We start from the raw sequence: 27,380 nt of genomic DNA, 5'->3' as shown, positions 1-27,380 counted from the left end.
AAAAAAAAGAGAAAGCTTTCAGGTGTTTTATATACACCAAAAAGGTTTCAAGAATATTCAAACAGCTGGTCTAAACAAATCAACAGTTATATGAGCTGTAGTGCAGGAAAGTCCTGGAATTCCCTTGCAGTTGCCTTGTATGCTCCTTAATGCTACAAATGCAGGGTGTATCTACGGAGTGCCACACATGTAAACTTTGTTCATTGGATCACTAAGCTGTTATCCACAGATGAATGTTAGCTTTGCTCTCTAGATTGAGGAAAAGAGACTCAGGGAAGAAGCAGAGCGTGAAAAACTTAGAATTGAAGAAGAAAAAGAAGAAAAGCGACTAGTTGAACAGAGGAGCAGAATGCAAAAAGAATATGAAGAGGAACAGGAAAAGAAAAGAAGGAAAGAGGAGGAGGTGTGCTATCTAATTTTAATGATTATTTTCCCCCTTACCCCTAACCAGCACATTGAATCATTTGCATTTTGCAAACTCTAAGGAAGCTCATAAAATACTCTGTGTCAGAAAAAGGCTTGTGGAACCTCACTGGAAAACTAGAAAGTAGGTGGGCCTCACAACTAGTCAGCAAAATCCTTCCACTTTCCTTAATCTTAGAAGAACACCATCAATTTGAAATCTAGTCAGATTTTTTTTTAAAATAGTTGAAATATAGTCAAATATTAAACCTATCTCTGGGCCTAATGTCAGTTTTTGTGGTCTTACAGTTATGTTTTCTTATTTTAAGAAAAGATTTTTTTTTTTCACCTGCTGCTGTGTTAGCACAGAGGAGATTGATCATACAGGGGAATGCAGAGTACAAGACCAAGTAAACAAACTGAAAAATAGGGAGGTATTTTTTCTCTAATCTTTTAGTTGTAGAAGACTTCGGAAATACTTGTAAATGTAGTAGGGGGGAAATATTGCAGAGGAAGCATGATTTTTAAAAAAAGTTGGCAGTGTTCCTTTGGAAAGGGCTGGAATACTTATTTTTGAAAAAAAGCAGTAATTTCTTGACATTTGCCCTGAACCAAGTGGTAATGAAAATTGTTATCAAGGTGTGCAATTTTAATGTAATTCAAAATAAAAAGCTTAGATGTATTTTTCAGTTTTAAAAAGCTGAATTAATTTGATTATATTTCTTCCCATAGTTAACTTGGGATAGATAGCTTGTGCCCTTGTCTTACGTGCAGTGAAGTAACACCACCTCTAATCCTCTGCATGGCTGTGTAAAACCTACGTAGACCATAGGCTAGAGCGTGGCATGGGCCACAGTCCCAGCATTCCAGATTCTGCCCCCTTGCTCCCATTTATGAGCAATTTGGTGGGATGGGTATGGGACTGATTAACAGAGATGGGCTGGTATAATGAGGGAAATGAGCTGCACCCATTAAAGTATTGTTGCAACTTTCCTTCAGGAACAGGGGAAGAATTTTGACTGAGCAACAATTTATTTTTGAGGCTCCTGTGGGGGTGGCTTAGCTATGTACCATTGTTTACTCAGGGCTGAGTCTTAAAAGCCTCTGAGCCTCAATCTAGCTCTGAATGAGACCAATGCATCAGAGGTGAAATCCTAGCCTTTCTGAAGTCAGTGAGGGTTCTGCCATTGACTTCATGGGAGCAAGGATTTCACCTCACATGTTTGAGGTGTATGGCAAAAGTTCTAATTTGAAAACTTTGTTCATTAGATCATGTTGTTTTTCCATTCATATTTACCTCTCAGATACAATTTTAATTTCTCAAGCAAAATAAAAAACTTTAAAAATATTGATTATTTTTTGTTTTTATTCACCAACAATATTTTCTTTACAGCAAAGATTAAAAAATGAAGAGCTAATTCGCTTAACTGAAGACAGAAGAAAAGAGGCTGAAAAAAAGAGGAAAGAGGAGGAAGACAAACAGAACGAACAACTTAGACAATATTATGAGCGAGAAAAAATAGCAAAGATGGAAGAGGAAAAAAAGGTGGTACACTTTAAGGACTTTGTAAAGTCTAAACATATTGTCCTATTTTATTTTTAGTAAGACAATTGCTAGAAAAATTGAATCATGATAATAAACTGCAACTGTTTTCTAGCAGCTGCTGAAGGCCCTCTCTTCACTAGTGCTCCTGTTATATCTACCAACACTAGCAGTGGTGGGAAATTTTGACAAAAAACCTAGGATATGCACAGAGAGACACAATGGGTGAAGTAATGTCTTTTATTAGACCAGCTTCTCTTGGTGAAAGAGACAAGCTTTCAAGCTTACACAGAGGTCTTCACATCTGGAAAAGGTGCTTAGAGTCTCACAGCTAAATACAAGATGTAACATTTCTTAGCATAAGAAATTAACACATGTTGCAAGAGACTATTCAAGGTGAAAGTGTGTAGTTAACACCTCTGCAGTCATAGGACAAAGGAGGGTTAGTGGGTTACAGATTATTGTAATGAGCCATAAATCCAGTGTCTTTATTGAGTCCATGATTTTTAGTTTCTAGCAAAGTTATGAATTTAAGCTCTTAGGCTCATCTTTTGAAAGCATTGTGCAGGTTTCCTTTGAGTTTGAGAGCTGACAGGTTAGATATAGAATGATCATTTTGTGAAAGTGTTTGCCCACAGGTAATACGGTGTTTTTGTCTTTTGTCATTTTTCAGCATGAGTTCATTTGAGAGCACAGTGATTGTCTTGTTTCACCCACATGGTTGTTATTGGGGCATTTTAGTGCACTGGATGAGGTCCCACTGTGACGGGATCTCCAGGGTACAACCTGGAACTGGGGTACTGCTGTGCCCACTTAACTCCCAGCCTGGGCTGTCTCTCACAATGCTTTGCTTGTGACAAGCAGCAAACCCCTCCAGGAGCTTTATTCACTCATCACAACAGCAGGTGGAGCCCCACACCTAGCTAAATTGCACGAGGGGACCCAAAATCTCTCATGAATCACACAGAGAAAGGCACCAGCCAACTCCCCCGCAGGTCCCCAGCCTAAGACCCCAGAGCTGTACCATCTTGCCCTGGTTAGAAGTCTGATAAGTACAAGTTTATTACCCAGTCTGCCCCTCCCTCCATGTGGAGGGGACACGAACCAGCTTTTGTTCAATAAGCAGAGGTTTCCCAAGCACTTCAAGCAGAATATATTGTTTTCGGTAAAATATAAAATAGGTTTATTAGCTACAGAAAGATAGATTTTAAGTAATTCTTGTAAGAATTGTAGATTGTAAGTGGTAGGCATAATATGATGTTACCAAAAATAAAATAAAAATAAATGCACAATCTAAATTGTAAACTTTATCACACTAGACAGTATTTCGATCAAGCAATGTTCTCACCCCACTGGATGATCTTCGTGTTATTGGCATCCTGGTTGTTTCCAGCGTAGGTGGGGGAGGAGAAAGGCCCCCTCATGCTGCAACTCTTCCTTATGTTATACCCTTGGCCCAGGTGCCTGGCAGACACTAGCTAGGTGTGTCCTGATTGGCTTTGCTGAGTCACAGTGAACAAGCAGCCCCCAAGTCACAGTGATTGAGCAGTTCCCATTGTGTGGTGCTTGGATAGTTGAGTCACACAGTTGATTAATGGGTGGTCAACACCAACCTGGGCAGGAATCTTTTGTATACCACTAATAAACTTGCAGCATATTTCAGTAACAACCATATAGCACAATCTCATAACACACACTAATGATATGCATATTTAGACAGAACCATGGGTTTCAGCAGATCAGTACTTTTTGTATGATACCTTGCATGGCATGCTTTATATGAAATATTACAACCAAATATGAATGATGAATATCGGGGCTACAGGTTGTTTTTCTGAGGTACAGGTGTTTTTGTGTTTTATCATTTTTTTGCATGAGTTCATTTGAGAGCGTGATTATCTTGTTTCACCCACATGGTGGTTGTTGGGGCATTTAGTGCAATGGATATGAGGTACACCACATGTGATAGGCATGTGTAGGACCCATGGATATTGAAAGGTGTGCTGTGGAGGTTGTTGATCTTTGTGGCAGTGAAGATAGATCTGTAGACTTTTCATCTGCTGTTCTGGCAGGGACTGCACCACTTTGAGTTTGTGTATCCTGGTCTGTGGGGAGCTTGCTTCTGAGGATGAGTTTGGAGATGTTGGGGGGGGATTGTTTGAAGAGCAGAAGAGGGGGGGTTGAGAGAGATTTCTTTCAGGATATGGTCCCCATTGAGTATGGGTTGTAATTGTTTAATTATACCCTGTATGGATTCCAGTGTGGGGTGATAGGTGACAACTAAGGGTGTGCGGTCAGAAGCTGGTGGGGTTGTTGCGGGGTGGTGGTTTTTTATATGGAGGCAGGTTCTTTTGGGGAATTTTGGTGGCCCATTCTATAATGCAATCTGGTGGAGTGTCCTTGTTTAGTGAAGGTGGTTTTAAGGTGTATGTTGCAGGCTTTCTCCTCAGAACATATTCCGTGGCTGTAGATAAGATTTCTTGGTGTGTTAGAGGTTGTTACTGGATCTGTGAATGTAGATATAGTGATCTGTGGGTTTCTTATATATAGTTGTCTGTAGGGTTCCATTGTTGAAGCTGATCATGGTTTCCAGGAAGCTGATGCCCGTGTGGAAGCTAGAGATGTTTGATGGATGGTTGGTGGTTGCTGAAGTGGTGGAAATCTGTGAGTGAGTTTAGGTTGTTTGTTCAAGGGATGAAAATATCATCAGTCTATCCCAGGTATATAATTGGTTTTGTGTTGCATATGTCCCAAATTTTTTCCTCAATGTGGCCCTTGAAGAGGCTGGCATATTTGGGAGCTGTCCAAATACTTATGGTTGTTCCCATGGTTTGGACAAAATGTTTGTTGAATGTAAAATTGTTATGAGTGAGGATGAAATGGATAAATTTGGTGATGTGTTTGGGGTGGATATCTGAGTGTTATCTATTCTCTTGTAGATATGAGGCAGGCAGCAATGCCATCATTGTGAGGGATGTTGACATATGGGGAGCGACAACCATGGTGACAGGGATGCTGTTCTGAGGGAGGCTGTTGGTATTGCGGAACTGAGGAAGTTGATTGTGTCTTTGAAGAAACCGGGAGTTTGTGTGATGAGTGGTTAGAGGATGGTTTCTCTGAGTCCCGGTATTCCTTCAGCAAGAGTGCCATGGCCACAGATGATGGGTCTTCTTGGATTCCCTTGTTTGTGTATCTTGGGAAGCAAGTAGAAGGTCCCTCGGGTGGGTTTGTGGGGGATGAAGTTGTAGAGTCTCTCTCAGAGATTTTTGGGGAAGGATTTGATACTATTCTTAAATTCCTAGATGAATTGTGGTATGGGTTCTTCCTTGAGTTCTTTTTAGAAGGTTGAGTCTGAGAGTTGTCAGTTGGCCTTGTTGATATAGTCATCATGGTAACGGACTAATATATGATTAGTATAGCTGGTCAGAAAATGTCTTCCATTATGGAAAATTTTGATTTTTTTTTTTTAGCAAAAAAATTGAAAACCAGAATAGTTCGATTCAGAAATGCCTCCATGGTACCTTAGGGCAGTTGTAGATTGGATGTCTTATGTCTCCATTTTACTGTGTAGGCTTAGCTCCCTGGTTGGACTAAAGTCTTTCATGGTGTACCTGATCTACCCGTTTGCTGAGATACAGATGCAAGTAAAAACGAAGTAGGATAAATTATGAGCCTAAGAACAATATCCTTTTAAATTTGAGATTTGATTGATTGTGGTCTAAAATTCTTACCCAGTTCCTTTCCTCTTCCCTGAATGATGTAAGCAATCCTCCACATTTAATAGTAGTGGACATTATCTAAGTGAAAGACAGTTGGCTTATGTCACAGATCCAGTCGGGTGCCTCCTGCCAGCCTCCCACCACATGCTGTGATGAGAATCCAAGCCTCTGGATCCCCAGGTGCTTTCAGCCTTTTGGAGTTTGAATGGAAATCCAGCCACTCCCCAATCTTAGAGTCCATAGGTATGCTCTCAGGGCAGAAGCCTGCTATCTAGCACTGTCTCCTGAGAGGCAGAACCTGCTGTCTAATTGCCTAAGCCCTTTCATGTGTATTGATGACCTTTCAGACTTCCTTGACTCACACCCTACCCCAGAATCCCTCCCCAAAGTGTGAGCATTCTGGTTCATAGTTTAATTCTCTCTGAAAGTGTGTGATTGTGTGTGTGATCTGCTTCACAACAGATGCTTTGCCCCAAATTTAGCACCTTATTGCTCTTTTAATTAAAGACAAAGAACAAGAGAGTACAGCTCATATATAACACGACAAACATCCTAAACCCAATATCCCTTTCTAGCCATCTGTGTTCATGAGGGTCTCATGTAGGCTTTATGTACTGGGTTGGTTCTCCCGTATCTTGAACTGGAAAAATTGGCTAAAGACCCCAAATAAATTAGCTCCTCCCTTTTTAAAAGCTTCCAGTCTTCTTTGTCAGGTAACTCCCTTGCCAGTATTGCCAACTTCCTCAGGTGACTGTAAGGCATCCTCTCCTGTGACAAACCAGGTCTCCTGGGTAGGAGCTATCTTATTGTCTAAAACAATTACATTTCAGTGGTTCAACATTTTAAGTCAGTAACCCTCTTTTGTTGTTTGTTTGCCACTAGCCTTTGAAATTTCATCTCAACATGGAGACAAACAGAGGAGGCAAAAGCCTGTACATTCAAAATTGAGTTTGCATCTCGATAAAGATACATACAGAGAGTTCATGATCTCACACAGAATTCATAGAATACACAGACAGATTCTCATTTTGTCATAGATTAATTTCACTGTATGTGTGTGTATTGGAGAAATATTGTACAAAAATGTGGTAATTGAATAGAAGAAAAAAGAATATGTGACTTAGCTAATTATAAGGTTTAAAAATGATGACTAAATAATTAGAACTTGCATAAATTTTATAAAGGTAATTTCTGTAAGTAGAACACAAAATACATCTAAGAACTAATTACAAAGGCTGAAATCTTTATCATGATTATATGTAAACTAAAAAGTACAATAGTTTTGTTAAAACAAATAGTCAAACGTTGAAAGCAAAATATGTAAATGCTACAAATAAAATAAAAGAAGGCAAATGAAAGGATATTAAAATACAGCTGATAAATATATTTAAAGCATCTTATGTAGAATTAAAAGTTTCAATAAGCTTTTATTTTAGCCAGCTCCTCCTTTTAAAATAATAATTTATTAAGAATTAATAGGAAACTTGTTACAATCTTGCACATTTTCCTGATTTTCAGTTTTCAAGGCAACCTTCTCCTGTCATTCCTGCTCTTCAGAACAAGTCCTTAGAGAAGGAAGAGAGGCCTCCTTCTGTTGAAAGCCATATGTCTTATTACACGCAAGTATGGTTCTTTATATTTCAAACTTAATAATTAGTGTACAAGTGGTAGTGTGTGAAAATATCAGTGATCAGTTACAGTTTTGACAGAACAGCGCAAATAATTTGTGATGCACTTGCCATAGCCAGTCCTATACCTGTGACATTTGGTGTGCAAACTTTTTGAATTCTGAAGTATTTTTTTTTAAATCATCTGCTCTGTCTAAATTCTTAAATGTATTCTGGATATATTCTTTCTGAAGGGGTCAATACCCCCTTTCTATTTTATGTAAAATATATAGGCAATAACTGAGATGATGGGATGGCTTTATTGCTAAGATAGTGCAACTTCTGAACTGACATTTGTAAATTCTCAAGTTCTCCCTTGCATCATAGAATCACAGAAATATAGGGCTGGAAAGGACCTTGGGAGGTCATCTAGTCCCTGCACTGAGGCAGGGCCAAATAATCCTAGGTCATCCCTGACAGGTGTTTGTCTAACCTGTTCTTAAAAACCTCCAATGCTGAGGATTTCACAACCTCTGTTCCTCAGTCTTCTTTTCTCGAGACTAAATATGTCCAGTTTTTTTTAACCTTTTCTCATAGGTCAGGTTTTTTAAACCTTTTATTTTATAATTTTTGCTGCTCCCCTCTGGACTCTCCCCAGTTTATCCACATCTTTCTTAAAGCCTGTGCCCAGAACTGCACTCAGTGCTCCAGATGAGGCCTCACCAGTGTTAAGTAGAACAGGACAGTTACTTCCCATGTTTTACATACAACATTCCTTTTAATACATCTGAGAATGAGATTAGCTTTTTTTGCAACTGCATCAGTTTATCCGCCTTTAACCCCCTTATACTTTTCAGTGGTACTACTGCCTAGCTAGTTATTCCCCTTTTTGTAGTTGTGCATTTGAGTTTCTTTCCTAAGTGTAGTACTTTGCACTTGTATTTATTGAATTTAATCTTGCTGAATTTAGACCAGTCCTCTAATTTGTTTTAGTCCTTTTGAATTCTAATCCTATTCTCCAAAATTCTAGCAATCCTTCCCAGATTGGTGTCATCTGCAGATTTTATAAGCATACTCTCCACTCCATTATCCAAATCATTAGTGAAAATATTGAATATTACTGGACGCAGGACAGATCACTGCCAGAGCCCACCTGATATGTCCCCCGCACCTCCAGTTTTACAGCAAACCATTGATAGCTACTCTTTTTAAGTATGGTCTTTCAATCAGTTTTGCAGTAACCTTAGAGTAATTTCATCTAGACCATATTTCTCTAGTGTGCTTATGAGACTGTCATGTGGAACTGAATAAAAAGTCTTTCTAAAATAAAAATATATCACATCTGCAGTTTTCTCTTCCCCCATCCAAGACCAATAACTGTGTCAAAAAAGGAAGTTTAGGTTGATTTAGGTTGCCTTGTCCTGACAAACCCATGTTGATTATTTCTTGTCTTCCCACAATCCTCTAGGTGCTTACAAATGGATTGTTTAATAATTTGCTCCAGTATCTTTCCAGGTATCGAAGTTAGGGTAACTGGTGCATAATCCCCTGGGTCCTCTTTGCTCTTCTTCTTAAAGATAAGTTCTGTGTTTGCCCTTCTCCAATCTTCTGGGATCTCACCCATCCTCCATGAGTTCTCAAAGATAATCACTAATTGTTCCGAGATTGCTTCAGCTAGTTCCTTAAGTACCCTAGAGTGAAATTTCATCAGGTTATGCTGACTTCAAGACGTTTAATTTATCTAAATATTCTTCAACCTATAATTTCCCTATTTTGTCTTGTGTTCATTATCCCTTGTTGTCAATATTAATTTATCTTTTTAGTCAATACTGAAGCATAATAGGCATGAAACTCCTCACCCTTCTTGATGTTGTCTGTTGTTTTCTCTCCTTTCCTGCTAAATGGAGGGCCTACACTTTTCTTCATCTTTCTCTTGCTTTTATTTCTAGAACTTCTTCATATTGCTTTTTATAATCATTGCTAGGTATAACTCATTTTAGGTTAGGCATTCTGATTTTGTTTGTGTTTGCTCATGCTGTTCTTTTGTATTCATCCTTAGCAATTAGTCCATGTGTTGTCTTTTTGTAGAATTCTTTTTTGACTTTCAGGTCATTAAAGAGCTCCTAATGGAGCCATATTATCTGCTCACTCAAAGAAGAACTTGACATTAATTTTCATGGTTGAGGTAACAGCGATGGTTGCTTTTGTACCCATGTGTTTCAAGGTATAAAGAGAATTGAAAGTCTTAAACTAATTTAGTGTTCAATAGAATATATTTTTCATCAAGAGCTTGGATGCATATTTTCCTGTACAGATAAGTTATTTCTTAACAGAAAATATCACAGTTTCCTCCTTCACATCTGTCACGGATCCACAGGTCTGATGCTCTTGCACAGATCTGGAACAGTCCCTGGGAGGACTCTTTCAGTATGTCAACCCCGTTACGCTTACACTCTCACTAGAGCAATTCCCTTGGTTTCACCGCCTCCTGGCACCAAACCTCAGAGCCTTCAGCATCACTACTTCATGCCATGAGCTCCTTTCAGTGAGTCAACCTGAGTGGGACACCTGAGGGAGACTTACACACCCAATGGGAGCAATGCACCCCCAACTTCACTCCGGAGTGACTCTCAGACAGTGTTGTAAAAGCAGGAGGTTTTATTATGTCTGGAACATAGCGTAGAAAATCCTTAGTTAACATGGAGAATAGAAAGTTACAGCATAGTCCACGTGGGTCAGATCCAGAGCCTCAGTGCCTCTTGAGTCCCAATCCAGAAGCTTCTCTAACAAGATCTCTGGGACAGGGTCTGTCTTTTATTTATAGGTTTGTGCAGCATCTAGAACAGTTGGGCCCTGATCCTTGATAGGGACTTCTAGATATTACCACATTACAAATAAATGATGTTGATGATTTTAGTATGTGTTTAAACAGCAGATTTTTTTTAAAAATAGAGATCACTAGAGACTGTCAGATTCTCATTCTCTCTCCCTCATTCTGCCAGGAGTTTCAGTATGATCAGGCACCAGATATTTTTAGGTTCAGTAAATTTTAATTTCTCATCTGTCTGAAGTGCTTGCTTACTGTTAAGTATAAAAATGACATATTTGTTATATTTGCTAGGATATGCCACAATCCAGGGCTCTGTCTCCTCCGGTCCCTGCTAGAAGAAACCAGATGCGTGCATATGGTTGGTATTCTCTTTATTCCATGATAGCATAACTAATACACGCCTTTATATATGTTAATCTCCTCTTCCTCTGTTGTCTTCTTTTCTGATATTGACTGTAATTATCTTGTGGAGAGAAAAACTCCAGACATTTTAGATGCCAAAGATATCAGCAAATACTTTTATTTGAATTTTTTTCCAACAAACACTTTTTTCACATACCCTAGTGGAAAAATTATTGATCTTTTGTTTTCAGATATTGGTAATTATATTTGAAAATCACCCTTAATTTAAAGAAGTTTAAATTGTGCATCAATAAGAGTGTTCTGTTTTCAACAGAAGTCTCATGTAAGAAAATGCATTTGTTTGCATGGCATTAGCACATTAATATTAATCATGCTTCTACTTTAGGGAAGTGCATGATGAGTATAACTAGGGCTACTGTTATGAAATAAAGAAAATAAATTTGTGCTGGTTATGAGGAAATTTTCTTGGTAGTGAGGTCAGTTAGATCAGTGGTTCTCAACCTTTCCAGATGACTGTACCCCTTTCAGGAGTCTGATCTGTCTTGAGTACCCCCAGTTTCACCTCACTTAAAAACTACTTGCTTACAAAATCAGACATAAAAATACAAAAGTGTGTCAGCACACTATTACTGAAAAATTGCTCACTTTCTCATTTTTACCATATAATTATAAAACATATCAATTGGAATATAAACATTGTACTTACATTTCAGTGTGATACTTGATCCTGTTTTCACTTGTGAGCCTTGTCTCACAAGTCCCGCCACCTGGGGCTGAAGCATGTAACTTAGCTTTGTTGGGGGGCCCCTATGGCGTGGGGCTCCGGGCAAATGCCCTGCTTGCCACCTCCTGATGCTGGCCCTGCATTTGCAACCCCCCTAAACCCATCCCATGACCACTCTTGGGGCTGCAAGCCCCAAGTCGAGAAACACTGATCTTGATAAGTTGAGTACCCCCTGGAAAACCTTTGAGTACCCCAGTGGTACATGTACCCCTGGTTGAGAACCACTGGGTTAAAAAGTGGGATTGTCTTCCAGTAGAAGTGCTAGAATTCTTATTTGGGACAACTACAGTGAGCAAAGCACTCCAGAATTATTGTAGAGAACAGTCCTCCTCTGGCAGAAGTAGACTGGACTATCTACTAGTGAGTAGGGCTTTTCATTTATGATTTCTGTCGTTCTTGTTCCCAATACATTTCTCCATTTATAAACCGTATATTTTCTCTTCTTCTGAGTTCTATAGAATTTGGAGTCCCTGGGACAGATTCTCTTTCCCTGCACCTTGTGCGATCATTTACAACCGCAAAAGTGGGTATGAATTGATACTATTTCATTTGATACCATTTTACAACTAATTTGCCATGGTGTAAATGACGTACACAAGTGTAGCCCAGTAGAGAATTTGGCCCATTATATGTAAGATCACATAACTTTGCAGGTGGAAGGATTAAAAATAGTTTAAGAACATGTCTAAAATCTCTCTAAAATCTGTTTTTCTATAAAATCGGAGGCATATATAGAGTACAAGGTGGTCTGATAAGGTTCTTGTTTGAGATGAGCTGTGTAACTCACTGTGGTTTCACCACTTGAGTAATGTGGCTGTGCCAAACTCAAGCCTATAATCATTTTATAACCACATCATTCTTTGTACATATGTACTGAGGGAATGTCTACACTACAAGCACTACAGTGGCACAGCTGCGGCTACATTGCTGTAGTGTAGAGACTTAGTACATTGACAGAATGTTTTTTTCCATTACTATAGTAAATCCAACCCCTTGAGAGATGGTAGCTAGGTTGACAGAAGAATTCTACTATTGACCTTGCTGCATCTGTAGTGGGGGTTTGGTCGTCTTAACTATATCACACAGGGTATGAAATTTTTCATAGTATTGAGCAATATAGCTAGACCAGGCCTCATTCAAGAGCTAGCTCTGAAAAGCTCTGTTCTCTCTCCCTTTGTTTCGTCACTCCACCATTCTCCTTTACAATTAGCGGTCTTTACTCATGTTATGTATATACATTCTGTTATAAGCTACTCACTGCAGGGACACTTTTTTTACTTTATATTAAGAGCACAGGGCCGCATTTTAAAATTTTAAAAGATATGTAGGTGCCTAGAGATGCAGATAGGTGCTTAGTGGTATTTTCAAACACATGTGGGTGTAATGGGGATTAGGTGCCTTGGTGCCTCTCTGTATCTCTAGGTGCCTGAATGCCTTTAAAAATCTGGTCCATAGTCTTTTACAGCCTGCTGACGTTTTTACTTTGATCAGGTCAGATCAGGTAGGCAAATAAGACACAACATGAAGAGGAAGGCTTTAAGTGCTGGTTTGCAACTTTTAGTAGCTAACCATAGTAACAGGGGTTTGATTGGGTCCAGTGTAGAGGAACACCAAATGAGAGCGAATGCTATCCTTATCCTAGCCCTGACCAGAAGGTTCAACCCAGCCCTCATGTGAGAAATGAGGATACATAGGAACTAATGCTTGTGGTTGAGACCTCATGCTAATGCTTGAGACTTAATGACCATGCACCTTATCTGCAAGCAGTGTATGGTCAAGTATTGCAGCCTTCTGGGCTCCATTCTCAGATCTGTCCCAAGAGTTGGGCCCTAGCATGCCATGAACTGAACACCTCAACATGTGGCAAAATTCCTTCCTGAGCAGAAAAAGAGAGTTTGGCCAGATCCACAACAGACCAGAGCAATCACAGATTTTTTTTTTTGAGTGGGGGAGGATATTCTACAAACTGGGTGACCAAGACAGTGACCTTGGCTTTGAAGGAGTCTCATAAACCCTAGGGGATGGCAGAATGAACAAAAAAGCTAATTTTGCCTGTTACCTGTCCAGTGGCAGTCCAAAAGATGGAGACAAGGTCCCAGCCCACCTGGCACAGCTTCCATGCCCTACCTTTCACTAACCAGACTCCACATGGAGCAGGGAGGGCATGTCATGGTTAAGAAAGTAGTAGCTGTCCTTTCTCCTAACCCCAAAGTCAATCAGGATGCTGCAGGGGAACTATTGCTTGCTGGTCTGATCAAATTGTGTCTCCATCCACCACCCCCTTGCTTATACAAGATGGGACATTTCTGATTGTTAACCTTGGATGCCTCTTACAACTCTGTAATCTGGTCCTTGGGATATTTCTAAATAGAAGATCTATACTAATTTAAAATGTATCAAAGGCTGCATCTTGATAATGGTGATATAATCACTAGTACTGTAGATGAAAGCCTCTGCTATTGCATGGGGGTAATCATAAAGTCATATTTGTAAAAAAAAAAAAAAAAAAAGCCAATAATGGCTGAGAACTTAAAAATTGGATAGACTGTGAAGCCCAGTGATGACTGAATCTGGTGATATTCTAAATAAAAAGAGCTCTCAACAGTGCTTGTAGCTGTTTCCATCTCTTCACATGGACTCAACAGACATTCTAGTCTTCAGAGTGATGTTTGGGGTTATTGTATGTGCTGGTTATGTTGTGAGGGTGGTTGTGTTGATTTATGTTTCGGCGGGAGTGCACTGGGACTTTTGTGTAGGCTTGTGTGTGTGACAAATAAGGTGTGTGTGCTGCTTGAGGGACTTTTTTTTGGATTATTGGGTGTCCTTCTTGTGTTGTGTTGGCGGTTTTGAAGAACTGTGGCAATTGGGCCAGGCAATCCACCATCTGTGCAGCCTCCATCATATAACCAATGAAATAATTGCATGCAAATTAGCTGTAGAATAAGGGTGGTTGGTTGAATTACTTCTGGTATCGCAATGGTCTAGGACTCTTGGGATGGCATAGATAGATGCCTTGCTGTGGCATGTGTGTAATTTATACAGTCAGAATGACTGGGTACTTAAAAATTGGACAGTAACAGACTTCAAAACCCAGTGATGATTGAACCTGGTAGTATTCTGAACAAGAAGGGCTCTTGACCATGCTTGTAGCTATTCCCATAGCTTTGCACTGACTCTACAGACATTTTAGGCTTCAGCATGACATACAAAGTGACATTTCTGCATTTTTATTATATGTATTTTCTTAGTTTTAACAACCGTCAACATATTTTTACACTTTAGATTTCTAAAGTGGCCAAAACAAACACAGTGTTCCTCTATCACTTTTTTTTTTTTTTTTAAATTATCAATGTTAAATTCCAGAGGAAAGAAAGAATGTGATAAATGAGCTGTCAGAGATGAGGAAACAGCTCCGAAGTGAAGAGCGGCGACTTCAGGAACAATTGCTCAGTGTAGCCAGTGATGATGATGTAGCCACTACAAGGTGAGATTTTTTTAAATACACACTTCTAAAGCCAGTTGTCACACTATGCCTAAAGCTATATTAGCCTGCCAGAACACACCTGAGCAAAAGCAAAAATATGAAAACACAGGATTAAACTTGCATACAAAATGTTCAAACTCTTTTATAATACAGCATTACGTTGTTGAGCATGGCACCCTGCAAAATGCATAATTTAGGCAGTTCTGTGTTCTGTGGCCCATGCTTACAGGATAGGGAACTCTATCCTGGGAAGCAGTGAATATAAATGAGACTCGTGGGTCAGAATGAATAATCAGCTGAACATGAGCTTCCAGTGTGGTGATGTGGCCAAAAGGGCTAATGCAATCCTTGGACATATAAATGGCAATATCTGGTAGGATAACAAGAGGTTCTGTTACCCCTGTATTTGGCACTGGTGTGACCACTGGTGGAATACTGTGTCCAGTTCTGGTGTCCAAAATTCAAGAAAGATGTAAATTTCAGAGGGTTCAGAGAAGTGCCACAACAATTAAACGGTTGGAAAACATGAGCTATAGTGAAAGACTCAAGGAGCTTAATCATAAAATCATAGAATATCAGGGTGGGAAGGGACCTCAGGAGGTCATCTAGTCCAACCCTCTGCTCAAAGCAGGACCAATTCCCAACTAAATCATCCCAACCAGGGCTTTGTCAAGTCTGACCTTAAAAACTTCTAAGGAAGGAGATTCCCCCACCTCCCTAGGTAACGCATTCCAGTGTTTCACCACCCTCCTAGTGAAAAAGTTTTTCCTAATATCCAACCTAAACCGCCCCCACTGCAACTTGAGACCATTACTCCACGTTCTGTCATCTGCTACCACTGAGTACAGTCTAGATCCATCCTCTTTGGAACCCCCTTTCAGGTAGTTGAAAGCAGTTATCAAATCCCCCCTCATTCTTCTCTTCCGCAGACTAAACTATCCCAGTTCCCTCAGCCTCTCCTCATAAGTCGTGTGTTCCAGTCCCCTATTCATTTTTGTTGCCCTCCGCTGGACGTTTTTCTGTTTTTCCACATCCTTCTTGTAGTGTTGGGCCCAAAACTGGACACAGTACTCCAGATGAGGCCTCACCAACGTTGAATAGAAGGGAAAGACCACGTCCCTCGATCTGCTGGCAATGCCCCTACTTATACATCCCAAAATGCCATTGGCCTTCTTGGCAACAAGGGCACACTGTTGACTCATATCCAGCTTCTTGTCCGCTGTAACCCCTAGGTCCTTCTCTGCAGAACTGCTGCCTAGCCTGCCTAGCCCCTAGTCTGTAGCAGTGCATGTGATTCTTCCATCCTAAGTGCAGGACTCTGCGCTTGTCCTTGTTGAACCTCATCAGATTTCTTTTGGCCCAATCCTCCAATTTGTCTAGGGCCCTCTGTATCCTATCCCTACCCTCCAGCATATCTACCTCTCCTCCCAGTTTAGTGTCATCTGCAAATTTGCTGAGGGTGCAATCCACACCATCCTCCAGATCATTAATGAAGATATTGAACAAAACCGGCCCCAGGACCGACCCTTGGGGCACTCCGCTTGATACCGGCTGCCAACTAGACATGGAGCCATTGATCACTACCCATTGAGCCCGACAATCTAGCCAACTTTCTACCCACCTTGTAGTGCATCCATTCAGCCCATACTTCTTTAACTTGCTGACAAGAATACTGTAGGAGACCGTGTCAAAAGCTTTGCTAAAGTCAAGGAACAACACATCCACTGCTTTCCCCTCATCCACAGAGCCAGTTATCTCGTCATAGAAGGCAATTAGATTAGTCAGGCATGCCTTGCACTTGGTGAATCCATGCTGACTGTTCCTGATCACTGTCCTCTCTTCTAAGTGCTTCAGAATTGATTCCTTGAGGACCTGCTCTGTGATTTTTCCAGGGACTGAAGTGAGGCTGACAGGCCTGTAGTTCCCCGGATCCTCCTCCTTCCCTTTTTAAAAGATGGGCAGTACATTAGCCTTTTTCCAGTCGCCCGGGACCTCCCCCGATCGCCATGAGTTTTCAAAGATAATGGTCCATGGTTCTGCAATCACATCCGCCAACTCCTTTAGCACTCTCGGATGCAGTGCATCCGGCCCCATGGACTTGTGCTCATCCAGCTTTTCTAAATAGTCCCGAACCACTTCTTTCTCCACAGAGGGCTGGTCACCTCCTCCCCATGCTGTGCTGCCCAGTGCAGCAGTCTGGGAGCTGACCTTGTTCGTGAAGACAGAGGCAAAAAAAGCATGGAGTACATTTAGCTTTTTTCACATCCTCTCTCACTAGGTTGCCTCCCTTATTCAGTAAGGGGCCCACACTTTCCTTGACTTTCTTCTTGTTGCTAACATACCTGAAGAAACCCTTGTTGTTACTCTTAACATCTCTTGCTAGCTGCACATCCAGGTGTGATTTGGCCTTCCTGATTTCAGTCCTGCATACCCGAGCAATATTTTTATACTCTTCCCTGGTCATTTGTCCAATCTTCCACTGCTTGTAAGCTTCTTTTTTGTGTTTAAGATCAGCAAGGATTTCACTGTTAGGCCAAGCTGGTCGCCTGACATATTTACTATTCTTTCTACGCATCGGGATGATTTGTCCCTGTAACCTCAATAAGGATTCTTTAAAATACAGCCAACTCTCCTGGACTCCTTTCCCCCTCATGTTATTCTCCCAGGGGATCCTGCCCATCAGTTCCCTGAGGTTGTCAAAGTCTGCTTTTCTGAAGTCCAGGGTCTGTATTCTGCTGCTCTCCTTTCTTTCTTGTGTCAGGATCCTGAACTCGACCATCTCATGGTCACTGCCTCCCAGGTTCCCATCCACTTTTGCTTCCCCTACTAATTCTTCCCGATTGTGAGCAGCAGGTCAAGAAGAGCTCTGCCCCTAGTTAGTTCCTCCAGCACTTGCACCAGGAAAGTGTCCCCTACACTTTCCAAAAACTTCCTGGATTGTCTGTGCACCGCTGTATTGCTCTCCCAGCAGATATCAGGGTGATTGAAGTCTCCCATGAGAACCAGGGCCTGCGATCTAGTAGCTTCTGCGACTTGCCGGAAGAAAGCCTCGTCCACCTCATCCCCCTGGTCCGGTAGTCTATAGGAGACTCCCACCATGACATCACCCTTGTTGCCCACGCTTCTAAACTTAACCCAGAGACACTCAGGTTTTTCTGCAGTTTCATACTTGATCTCTGAGCAGTCATACTGCTCTCTTACATACAATGCATCTCCTCCACCTTTTCTGCCCTGCCTGTCCTTCTTGAACAGCTTATATCCATCCATGACAGTACTTCAGTCATGTGAGTTATCCCACCAAGTCTCTGTTATTCCAATCACATCAAAATTCCTTGACTGTGCCAGGACTTGCAGTTCTCCCTGCTTGTTTCCCAGGCTTCTTGCATTTGTGTATAGGCACTTGAGATAACTTGCTGTTTGTCCTGCTTTCTTAGTATGAGGCAGGAACCCTCCTCTTTCGCGTTCTCCTGCTCATGCTTCCTCCCGGTATCCCACGTCCCCACTTACCTCAGGGCTTTGGTCTTCTTCCTCCGGTGAACCTAGTTTAAAGCCCTCCTCACTAGGTTAGCCAGCCTGCTTTCAAAGATATTCTTCCCTCTCTTCATTAGGTTGAGCCCATCTCTGCCTAGCACTCCTCCTTCTTGGAACAGCATCCCGTGGTCAAAAAATCCAAAGCCTTCTCTCCAACACCACCTGTGTAGCCATTCATTGACTTCCACGATTCAACGGTCTCTACCCAGGCCTTTTCCTTCTACGGGGAGGATGGATGAGAACACCACTTACATCTCAAACTCCTTTATCCTTCTTGGCCAGAGCCATGTAGTCTGCAGTGATCCGCTCAAGGTCATTCTTGGCAGTATCATTGGTGCCCACGTGGAGAAGCAGGAAGGGGTAGCGATCCGAGGGCTTGATGAGTCTCGGCAGTCTCTCCGTCACATCGTGAATCCTAGCTCCTGGCAAGCAGCAGACTTCTCGGTTTTCCCGGTCGGGGTGGCAGATAGATGACTAAGTCCCCCTGAGGAGAGAGTCCCCGACCACCACAACCTGCCTCCTCCTCTTGGGAGTGGTGGTCGTGGAACCCCCATCCCTAGGACAGTGCATCTCATGCCTTCCAATTGGCAGAGTCTCCTTCTGTTCCCTTCCCTCAGATGTATCATCATCAGATGAGCTTGTGAAAGAGAAGTTTAAGGATTGACATGATCACAGTCTCTAAATACTTAACGTGGGGAAAAGGAAGTTTGATAATAAAGGCAAAAGTATAATAAGATCCCATGGCTGGAAGGTTGAAGCAAGACAAATTCAGATTAGAAATAAGGAGCAAATATTTAACAGTAAGGGTAATTAATCATTGGAACAGTTCACCTAAGGTGATTGTGGAGTCTCTTTCACTGGAAATGTTCAAATAGAGAGGTATGTTGTTATGAATACTTCATTACTTTTACAAAAACATACCACAGAACATTTACTAGTGTACTATATAACTATACTAACATAAATGATTAGAACTGCACTGATAAGTAAATGAATTTTGCATTATCCTTCTTTTATGTTTTGATTATTTGCAAATCTCATCACATAGTAATCATAGAAACATCTAGCTCATCTCCATGTCACTGGTGTGAACTTACTGGATTTAGATACCACATCGCCTCCATTTGTAACACACAAGGAAATTTAATTATTTTTAAAACTGTGTTCAAATTTCAAATAATTTTATTCTTTGAGTGGCAGGATATAATATCCAAGTAATAGTCTTCATTTGGAGTAATACTGAGTGACATGTTCAAATAAGTTATGGATGAGGAACTGTTAGTCACACTGAATGTTTGGTTTACAAACTTTTCAAGCAGGAAAAGAGAGAAAAATATAATGGATGTATTTGAGATGGCCAGGCTTCGGATGCAAGCTCCAGTCAGGCGACCTTCATCAAAGGGTGCAGCTGACCCTGTCAATGTTCAGAATATCAGGGAGTTCAATGAACTTAAATACAAAGGCAAGTGGATTTTCTTCTTTCTGTTTGGGGTTTTTTTTGCATCTCTTAATCATTTCCTAGCATTTAAAAGAAAATTCAGTAATCCTTCTCACAGTTGCCCTTAACACAAACACTGGCCCTCACTGTATCTTCTTTACTACTGGCATTCTGGTTTAACTAGTGACCTGAGGATTCCACTGCTTGCTACACCATGGCATAGGTAGTATGGCCAGGGAACCACTATATCCAGCTGATTGCTGGCTGCTAAAACAGCCCCTCTGAATATTTTTAGTGGCATTGTATAACACATTTTGTGTTGTTTTTGTGGAGCGTGTCTGTCAATTTGCAGTGCAAAATATTTTGGTTCCCCAAAATGATGATATACTTAACTTCCATTAAATAGGAAAGCACAGGAATATTTCAGCAGCTTTTTAATGCACTTGTGTGTGCAATGATCCATTCACGTAAAGGCGCTGAGAGGTGTTATTGAAAATCCCAACGCAGCTTTGGAGCACAAGTCCCAGTGAAAGTCTACAGGATTTATGCTCTTAAATAATTTAGGCACTTTTGAAATCCCACCCTCAGTGTCTGACAGCAGTTTACACCTGACATATCTGTGCTTTCTTATTAACTAAAAGAAGTATCACCACAATCAAAATTCACTGTGTCAACCCTTTAATTGAGTTGTTGTCATTACCATAGAATCATTGAAACTCCTAATCCAACCACTACTAATGATCCCAGGTATTTATACATTGTTACGGTCTTTGGGTTTGTTTGTTTTCTGGCAAATTGAAGTGGCTTACAGTTATTTTTTTCATTTGATACACTTTACCGCCATGTATGAATTTTTTTAAATGAAGTGGTATTTTAACATATTACAAACCATCCACTTTTTTGCCATTATTAGTATTGATGGTCCTAATGCTTTTTAAATGCATGTAGTTCACATTTTTAAAGTAAATGTGTCTGAAATAGTGTTATGTGATGACATTTTAAAATTCACAATCTATACAACAGATTCAGAAACACGAGCAGACTTGAGATATATGTATCCCGATCCTCCAGAAGATGATCTAACATTAGAGATTCAACAGCGGGCATTGCTAAGAGAGCAGCAGAAGAAACTTAACAGAATGAAAATGAGGAGAGATGCAGAAGGTAAGAGAAGATTAACTTGAGTGAATGAAACTTATTTTTAAATTTTCTTTAACTCATTGGCTTTCTCTGAAGAATGCATGCAGGTTCACAATAATTTGTTGGAAAATAGAAAGGTAAAGCTACTGTCAAAGGTCTATATATTTGAATTCTACATAATAAAGAAAAAGCCAGTATATCTGTCTGCACTTCCATTGTTAGAGTGGATGCTTCCCCTTGGCTCTTTGGGAGTAATTTTATTGCGATTTCATTCTTATTTTAAAAAATATAACAGAAGTTTAGGGAACGTCCGGTTTCTTAAAGAAAATCTAAAGAGTCATAAATAGTTTCCCCTTCTGGAAGATGAGCCTGACAGAAGTGGTTGAAGATGGTCTTCAATCATTAGATTAGTTCTGCAAGGCAGCAATACTCATCACAGATAGTTTTGGAAACCAAGAATTATGTAGACTGAAGTTAGTATAGCTATTAATGTGTCTCTGACTTTTGAACAAGAAATATGCTGAGGATTAGTAAAGACAAAGTTCTGCTATTTTCAGTCTCAAAACCAGCCATTGTCACAGAAGTCCCATGTCCAATGTAGCAACTTACATAGCCTTACACTGCAGGTCCCCTTTTGGAGTATTGAAGACAGTGGGGCAGGTTCTCAGCTGGTGTTAATTGTCATAACTCCATTGAAATTCAATGGAGGATTTGTCTCTGTTTCTTGTTAGGAAAATTAACTTTTTCATCTTCATTCATTTTCTGTATGCAATAATACAAAATGTCTTTGAACCAGTCCTCTGCCATTTCACTGCTTCGGGTCTGATCTTCAAAGCCATCAGTGGGTTAGGATGCAGCTTCATAAGTGACCACTTCTCCATTCCATGATGCCCTAAAACAGTTGACCTTCTCTGTAAAAATGCACTTGACACAGCACATGAGAACTGAAGTCAAATTGTGCTCTGAGAAATTTTAGCTGTGGAATGAGTTTTCAGGGTCTGATACTTTCAGGCAATGTTGCAAAATCCTCCTCAGCATAACTTGGTTAATTAGGAAAAAGAAAGAAGAGAGATACAGACAAAAACAAAAGAGATCCTGATCAGACCTTCCCCTAATAGAGAAGGGAGAAGAGCAAAAGATCTATGAAGTCACTAGAAGCTTTACTGTATAGATCTAATTGACTTGGGAAGCACTTAAATACTAAACTGAAGGGCACTATAGAATGCCCTAAGATCCCTAGATACAAAAAGCTAGAAAGACTAAATTAGTATAGGCTTTATTTCCTGCGTGGTGGTGGTTTTGAGGCTACAGCCTTCATGAAAGGGGGAAGAAGACCCTACTGGAAAACAAGTAGTAATCTCACAAATTCTGCATCTACAACAAATCTCCACTCACTTGAAATGCCAGAATGAATGCTGCCTGCAGCAGATTGGATACAGGTCATCATAATATAATAATCACTCTTTGTTGCATACTTGGATTCAGGGACATCATGGGAATGTCATCTCTCTTTCTTACGTATTTTAATTAGAAATGAATGTCAATAATGTTAAATATCAGTAATGTTAAGAAAAAATGTCCAGGTGAATGGGGCAGTTCTCACCTCTGCCAGAGCTGTTGTTTCAGGATCTCTGAAGACTTAGGTAGACAGAATGGCATTTGTGTCACAATTTTGGAGGTTATTTTTGCCACCATAAAAGCTAGAGACTTTTTGTTGTAAAGAAGGCTCAGATTCTGGAGTTCAAGACGCATTATCACAGATAAAAGAAAACGAGTACTTGTGGCACCTTAGCGACTAACCAATTAATTTGAGCATAAGCTTTCGTGAGCTATAGCTCACTTCATCAGATGCATTCAGTGGAAAATATAGTGGAGAGATTTATATACACAGAGAACATGAAACAGTGGGTGCTACCATACACACTTCTGCTCCACGGGAGGTATCTGTCTTCCATGAGCTCGCCTTAGGACATAGTGTAACCAGAATGATCAGGTAAGGTGAGCTATTACCAACAGGAGACCTGGAGGGGCGGGGGAGGAGGGAACCTTTTGTAGTGATAATCAAGGTGGGCCATTTCCAGCAGTTGACAAGAACATCTGAGGAAAAGTGGAGGGAGGGGAATAAACATGGGAAAATAGTTTTACTTTGTGTAATGACCCATCCACTCCCAGTCTCTATTCAAGCCTAAGTTAATTGTATCCAGTTTGCACATTAATTCCAATTCAGCAGTCTCTCGTTGGAGTCTGTTTTTGAAGTTTTTTTTGTTGAAGAATTGCCACTTTTAGGTCTGTAATCAAGTGACCAAAGAGATTGAAGTGTTCTCTGACTGGTTTTTGAATGTTATAATTCCTGACATTTGATTTGTGTCCATTTATTCTTTTACATAGAGACTGTCCAGTTTGGCCAATGTACATGGCAGAGGGGCATTGCTGGCACATATCACATTGGTAGATGTGCAGGTAAATGAGCCTCTGATATTGTGGCTGATGTGATTAGGCCCTATGATGGTGTCCCCTGAATAGATATGCGAACAGAGTTGGCAACAGGCTTTGTTGCAAGGATAGGTTCCCTAACCCAGAAACCTATCCTTGCAACAAAGCCCGTTGCCAACTGTGTCCACGTATCTATTCAGGGGACACCATTATAGGCTGATCACATCAGCCACACTATCAGAGGCTCGTTCACCTGCACATCTACCAATGTGATATGTGCCAGCAATGCCCTTCTACCACGTACATTGGCCAAACTGGATAGTCTCTATGTAAAAGAATAAATGGACACAAATCAGACGTCAGGAATTATAACATTCAAAAACCAGTCGGAGAACACTTCAGTCTCTTTAGTCGCTCGATTACAGACCTAAAAGTGGCAATTCTTCAACAAAAAAAACTTCAAAAACAGACTCCAACGAGAGACTGCTGAATTGGAATTAATGTGCAAACTGGATACAATTAACTTAGGCTTGAATAAAGACTGGGAGTGGATGGGTCATTACACAAAGTAAAACTATTTCCCCATGTTTATTCCCCCCCACCCCCCACTGTTCCTCAGACGTTCTTGTCAACTGCTGGAAATGGCCCACCTTGATTATCACTACAAAAGGTTTTTTCACCCCCGCTCTCCTGCTGATAATAGCTCACCTTACCTGATCACTCTGGTTACAGTGTGTATGGTAACACCCATTGTTTCATGTTCTCTGTGTATATAAATCTCCCCACTGTATTTTCCACTGAATGCATCCGATGAAGTGAGCTGTAGCTCACGAAAGCTTATGCTCAAATAAATTGGTTAGTCTCTAAGGTGCCACAGTACTCCTTTTCTTTTTGCGGATACAGACTAACACAGCTGCTACTCTGAAACCTATCACAGATAAGTAACAGCTTGCCTGTCTGCCCAGACTTGTCCAGCTCAGCTCCTGGGCAGAAGCCCTTCTCATAAAAATTGCAGTTTGGAGTTTCTTGCTGAACTAGAGCTCCACTTGCTGAGAGTTTGGAATAAATGCTAGTAAAGGCTTTAGTATTCCTGCCACTTGTAGTTTTTGTGGGGAAAAATAGTACTTTTGCAACTGTCATGGGAGAACTGGATAGTATCTTACTCTGCAAGTCATCCCAATATGACTAAGGGTGACCGAATTGATCCCAAAGGACAAAAGTTGTGTGTTTATTGCATGATGAGCTAAAAATATGTTATGCATTAAGGAGGAAGATGATGAAGAATATTTCTTGGGTTTGTTGTTTCTGTGACAGGCTTTTCTGGTGTTCATGTGTACTATAACTGTTATATACAGTATATAAAAAAACAAATGTATATAAAATACACTTATTGTCTTAAATTGTGACCTTCTTGGGGCAGGGACCTTTTGAACTGTAATATTTTCCCGATGAGATTAAGTTTCTGATTGATAGGCCACATTGCTTTTGAGAAGGCTTTGATTTATCTGGAGGAGTCTGCTTTGCTTGCTATGAAAGTCAGTTTTGACTCATTCCATTAATTTGAGTACAGATTGCCAATTTCATCTCTTGCCAATTCTGAATGGATGATGTAGTTTTAGATAACATTAATCTGAACAAAGCCAGATGTTCCCTTTTCCAGGGCAGTTTAGATTGGCAGACAAGTATCTGAACCCTGAGCACAATTGTGGGAAATCTTTTTATTGTTAAGCTGCTTCATGGTCCTTGTAGAGGACACTCTCCCCAGCACACCAATTCTTTGTCCTCCTTTGTCTTGTGACTTTCATTGTCCATCTTCTGTTTTACACTTACTTATAGTCTGTTACTGTCACTTCCTACTCTGTAGCTCTGGGCAAAAGAAATATGTGTTGTTTGCCTTTTCTCTGTTAAATTTGACTCTGAGGAAGGTGAATAGGAAAATTAACTCCTTTTTCTCCAATGAAAATGGATCAGACACTTTTTTCTTGTTGTTTCAGAGTAGCAGCCGGGTTAGTCTGTATTCGCAAAAAGAAAAGGAGTACTTGTGGCACTTTAGAGACTAACCCCCCCATTGTTCCTCAGATGTTCTTATTAACTGCTGGAAATGGCTCATCTTGATTATCACTACAAAAGGTTCCTCTCCCCCCCCCCCCCCCCCGCTCTCCTGCTGGTAATAGCTCATCTTAAGTTATCACTCTCCTTACAGTGTGTATGATAACACCCATTTTTTCATGTTCTGTGTGTATATAAATCTCACTGTATTTTCCACTGAATGCATCCGATGAAGTGAGCTGTAGCTCATGAAAGCTTATGCTCAAATAAATTGGTTAGTCTCTAAGGTGCCATAAGTCATCCTTTTCTTTTTTCTTGTTGTCTCATTCAAGGGAAAAAGAAATGAGTGATATGTTTTTTTTACAATATGAAAATTACACTGCTGTTGGCTCTAGAGGCAAAGACCAACCTATTTTCACAGTAATTACAGAGATTCTGCTAACGTTTCTGGGGGAGCAACAGATAAAAAAAAATTATGTGGACTATGATGCAACTCTTCTTTACATATACATTTATTACTGTGTTTTCCCCAGGTTTTTAAATAAGAGAAACATTTTAAATGTTAGCGGCATCAAAACTTTAGAAACTAACAAGTTTTTAAACATATGACAGAAGTAGTTTCAAATGCTACACTTGCCCCTGACTCCTGCCAATTTTTATCATTTTGCAATCTCTTTCCTGTTTTTAATTGTTTTCCTTTCCCTTCTTGCTGTGTGAGAGAGTCGTACAAACAGGAGAGCTGAGTGAATCGTGGATTTTCAGTTTCAAGGCACAAATTGAAAAAATCAGACGCACACGCACACACACACACACACGTTTTGGTCAATTTGAAAGAAATTTTTTTGTTTCAGTTGGGCTGTTTTGGGTGTTTAGATTGACCAGTTTTGAAAGCAAAACACTGTTTACAATCAAAGCCGAAATGTAACAGATGAACTGTTTCAACTTTTTCTAAATATTTTTTCCAACCTGAAACTAAATTGTCAAATTCAGCATGAATTTAGCTAACAGTTTTGGGGCCTGAAAAATGCATTTTTTGATGGAAAAGTATTTGTTAAAAAAATTGGCTGGTTCTAGTGGGAGAGAGAGACTCTCTAGGGCAATAGTGAAACTGAGTATACCCAAGGTGCTTGGAAATGTAAGAAGTAAATAAGTTGAAGAATAGAGAAAAATATTTTCTCTAAGCTCTTTCAATTATAGGCCTTGTCTACACAATATTTTTAACCCTAGGTAGAATTTATTCAGAGAGAAGATTTTTTTTTTTAAATTGATGTCAAACTAGGTGTCCCTAAAGAGACAGATTTTCCCTCTTGTATTGATACATACAGAATGAAGGCATTATTGTCTAATGATTAGAGCATGGGACGGGGAGTTGAGTTTTGTGCCCCGCTCTGTTAGGTGTAGAGCACTTTACAAGTGTATATTTAAGGAAGCAAGCTGGCTCACTAGGAGGAGAGGTCTTTGTTATGCAGGCTTCTGTTTAAAATCTGGAAAGCACAAACTGTGCAAAAAGAAAAAATTATTTAAAGAAAAGTGTATGGGGACTAAATCTTGGGGATTGCATAACAGAATACAGAACTTTTCACTTCAATCTATCCCAGAGTAGCGTAGTAGTGCTATTTGGTGACTTATGTGAAATGCGTTGGTGGTATTCATCCAGTATAACATGGACATGTCTCTAAATCAAAAATAGGATTAGGCAGCATCTTCAGTGGAAGTCCAGGCTGAGACATTAGTAATGCAGTATGGGAAAGTTAGTATTGTTACATGCCGTGCTATTCTGTTATGTGGCTGCATAAAGGACTTTACCTTTCAGCGCTGTTAGTCTTGCTTCTTTTACAGGTACTATTCATTTGGGAAAAAAATACATAAAAATTATCCCTTTTATCAGATAAACTGCCTTGTCTTAATTAGCTAATAGGTTTATACAAGATTTCTCATGGCTTTAGTTTGATTTTAGTGGCCTATTTCAAACTTCAAGGTACTTTTTGTTTTTTTTTAAGATAATGAACCAGATATGATATAGTAAATGATACCTTTAATAGAAGATGCTCATTTTG

At 40.2% G+C, this 27,380-nt stretch overlaps 1 protein-coding gene across 15 annotated transcripts in view; it reads left to right on the top strand.

Annotated features, from left to right (window-relative positions):
• The window catches only part of CSPP1 (centrosome and spindle pole associated protein 1), a 178,579-nt gene that overhangs the window by 107,005 nt on the left and 44,194 nt on the right, over window positions 1-27,380 (top strand). For 11 of the 15 annotated variants that reach the window (XM_073330932.1, XM_073330936.1, XM_073330939.1 and 8 more), the window contains 7 exons: window positions 254-403; window positions 1,796-1,948; window positions 7,183-7,287; window positions 10,393-10,459; window positions 14,612-14,732; window positions 19,580-19,725; window positions 20,725-20,865. In XM_073330932.1, the coding sequence (XP_073187033.1) occupies window positions 254-403; window positions 1,796-1,948; window positions 7,183-7,287; window positions 10,393-10,459; window positions 14,612-14,732; window positions 19,580-19,725; window positions 20,725-20,865 (883 nt within the window). The remainder of the gene's footprint in view (window positions 1-253; window positions 404-1,795; window positions 1,949-7,182; window positions 7,288-10,392; window positions 10,460-14,611; window positions 14,733-19,579; window positions 19,726-20,724; window positions 20,866-27,380) is intronic. The other 4 variants (XM_073330937.1, XM_073330947.1, XM_073330941.1 and 1 more) reach the window with 3 other exon arrangements.

Source organism: Lepidochelys kempii, chromosome 2 (genome assembly GCF_965140265.1).
Source record: "Lepidochelys kempii isolate rLepKem1 chromosome 2, rLepKem1.hap2, whole genome shotgun sequence".
Classification (NCBI taxonomy): Eukaryota; Metazoa; Chordata; order Testudines; family Cheloniidae; genus Lepidochelys; species Lepidochelys kempii.
Note: the sequence above shows the minus strand (reverse complement) of the source record. Positions and strands in the feature narration are given on the sequence as shown.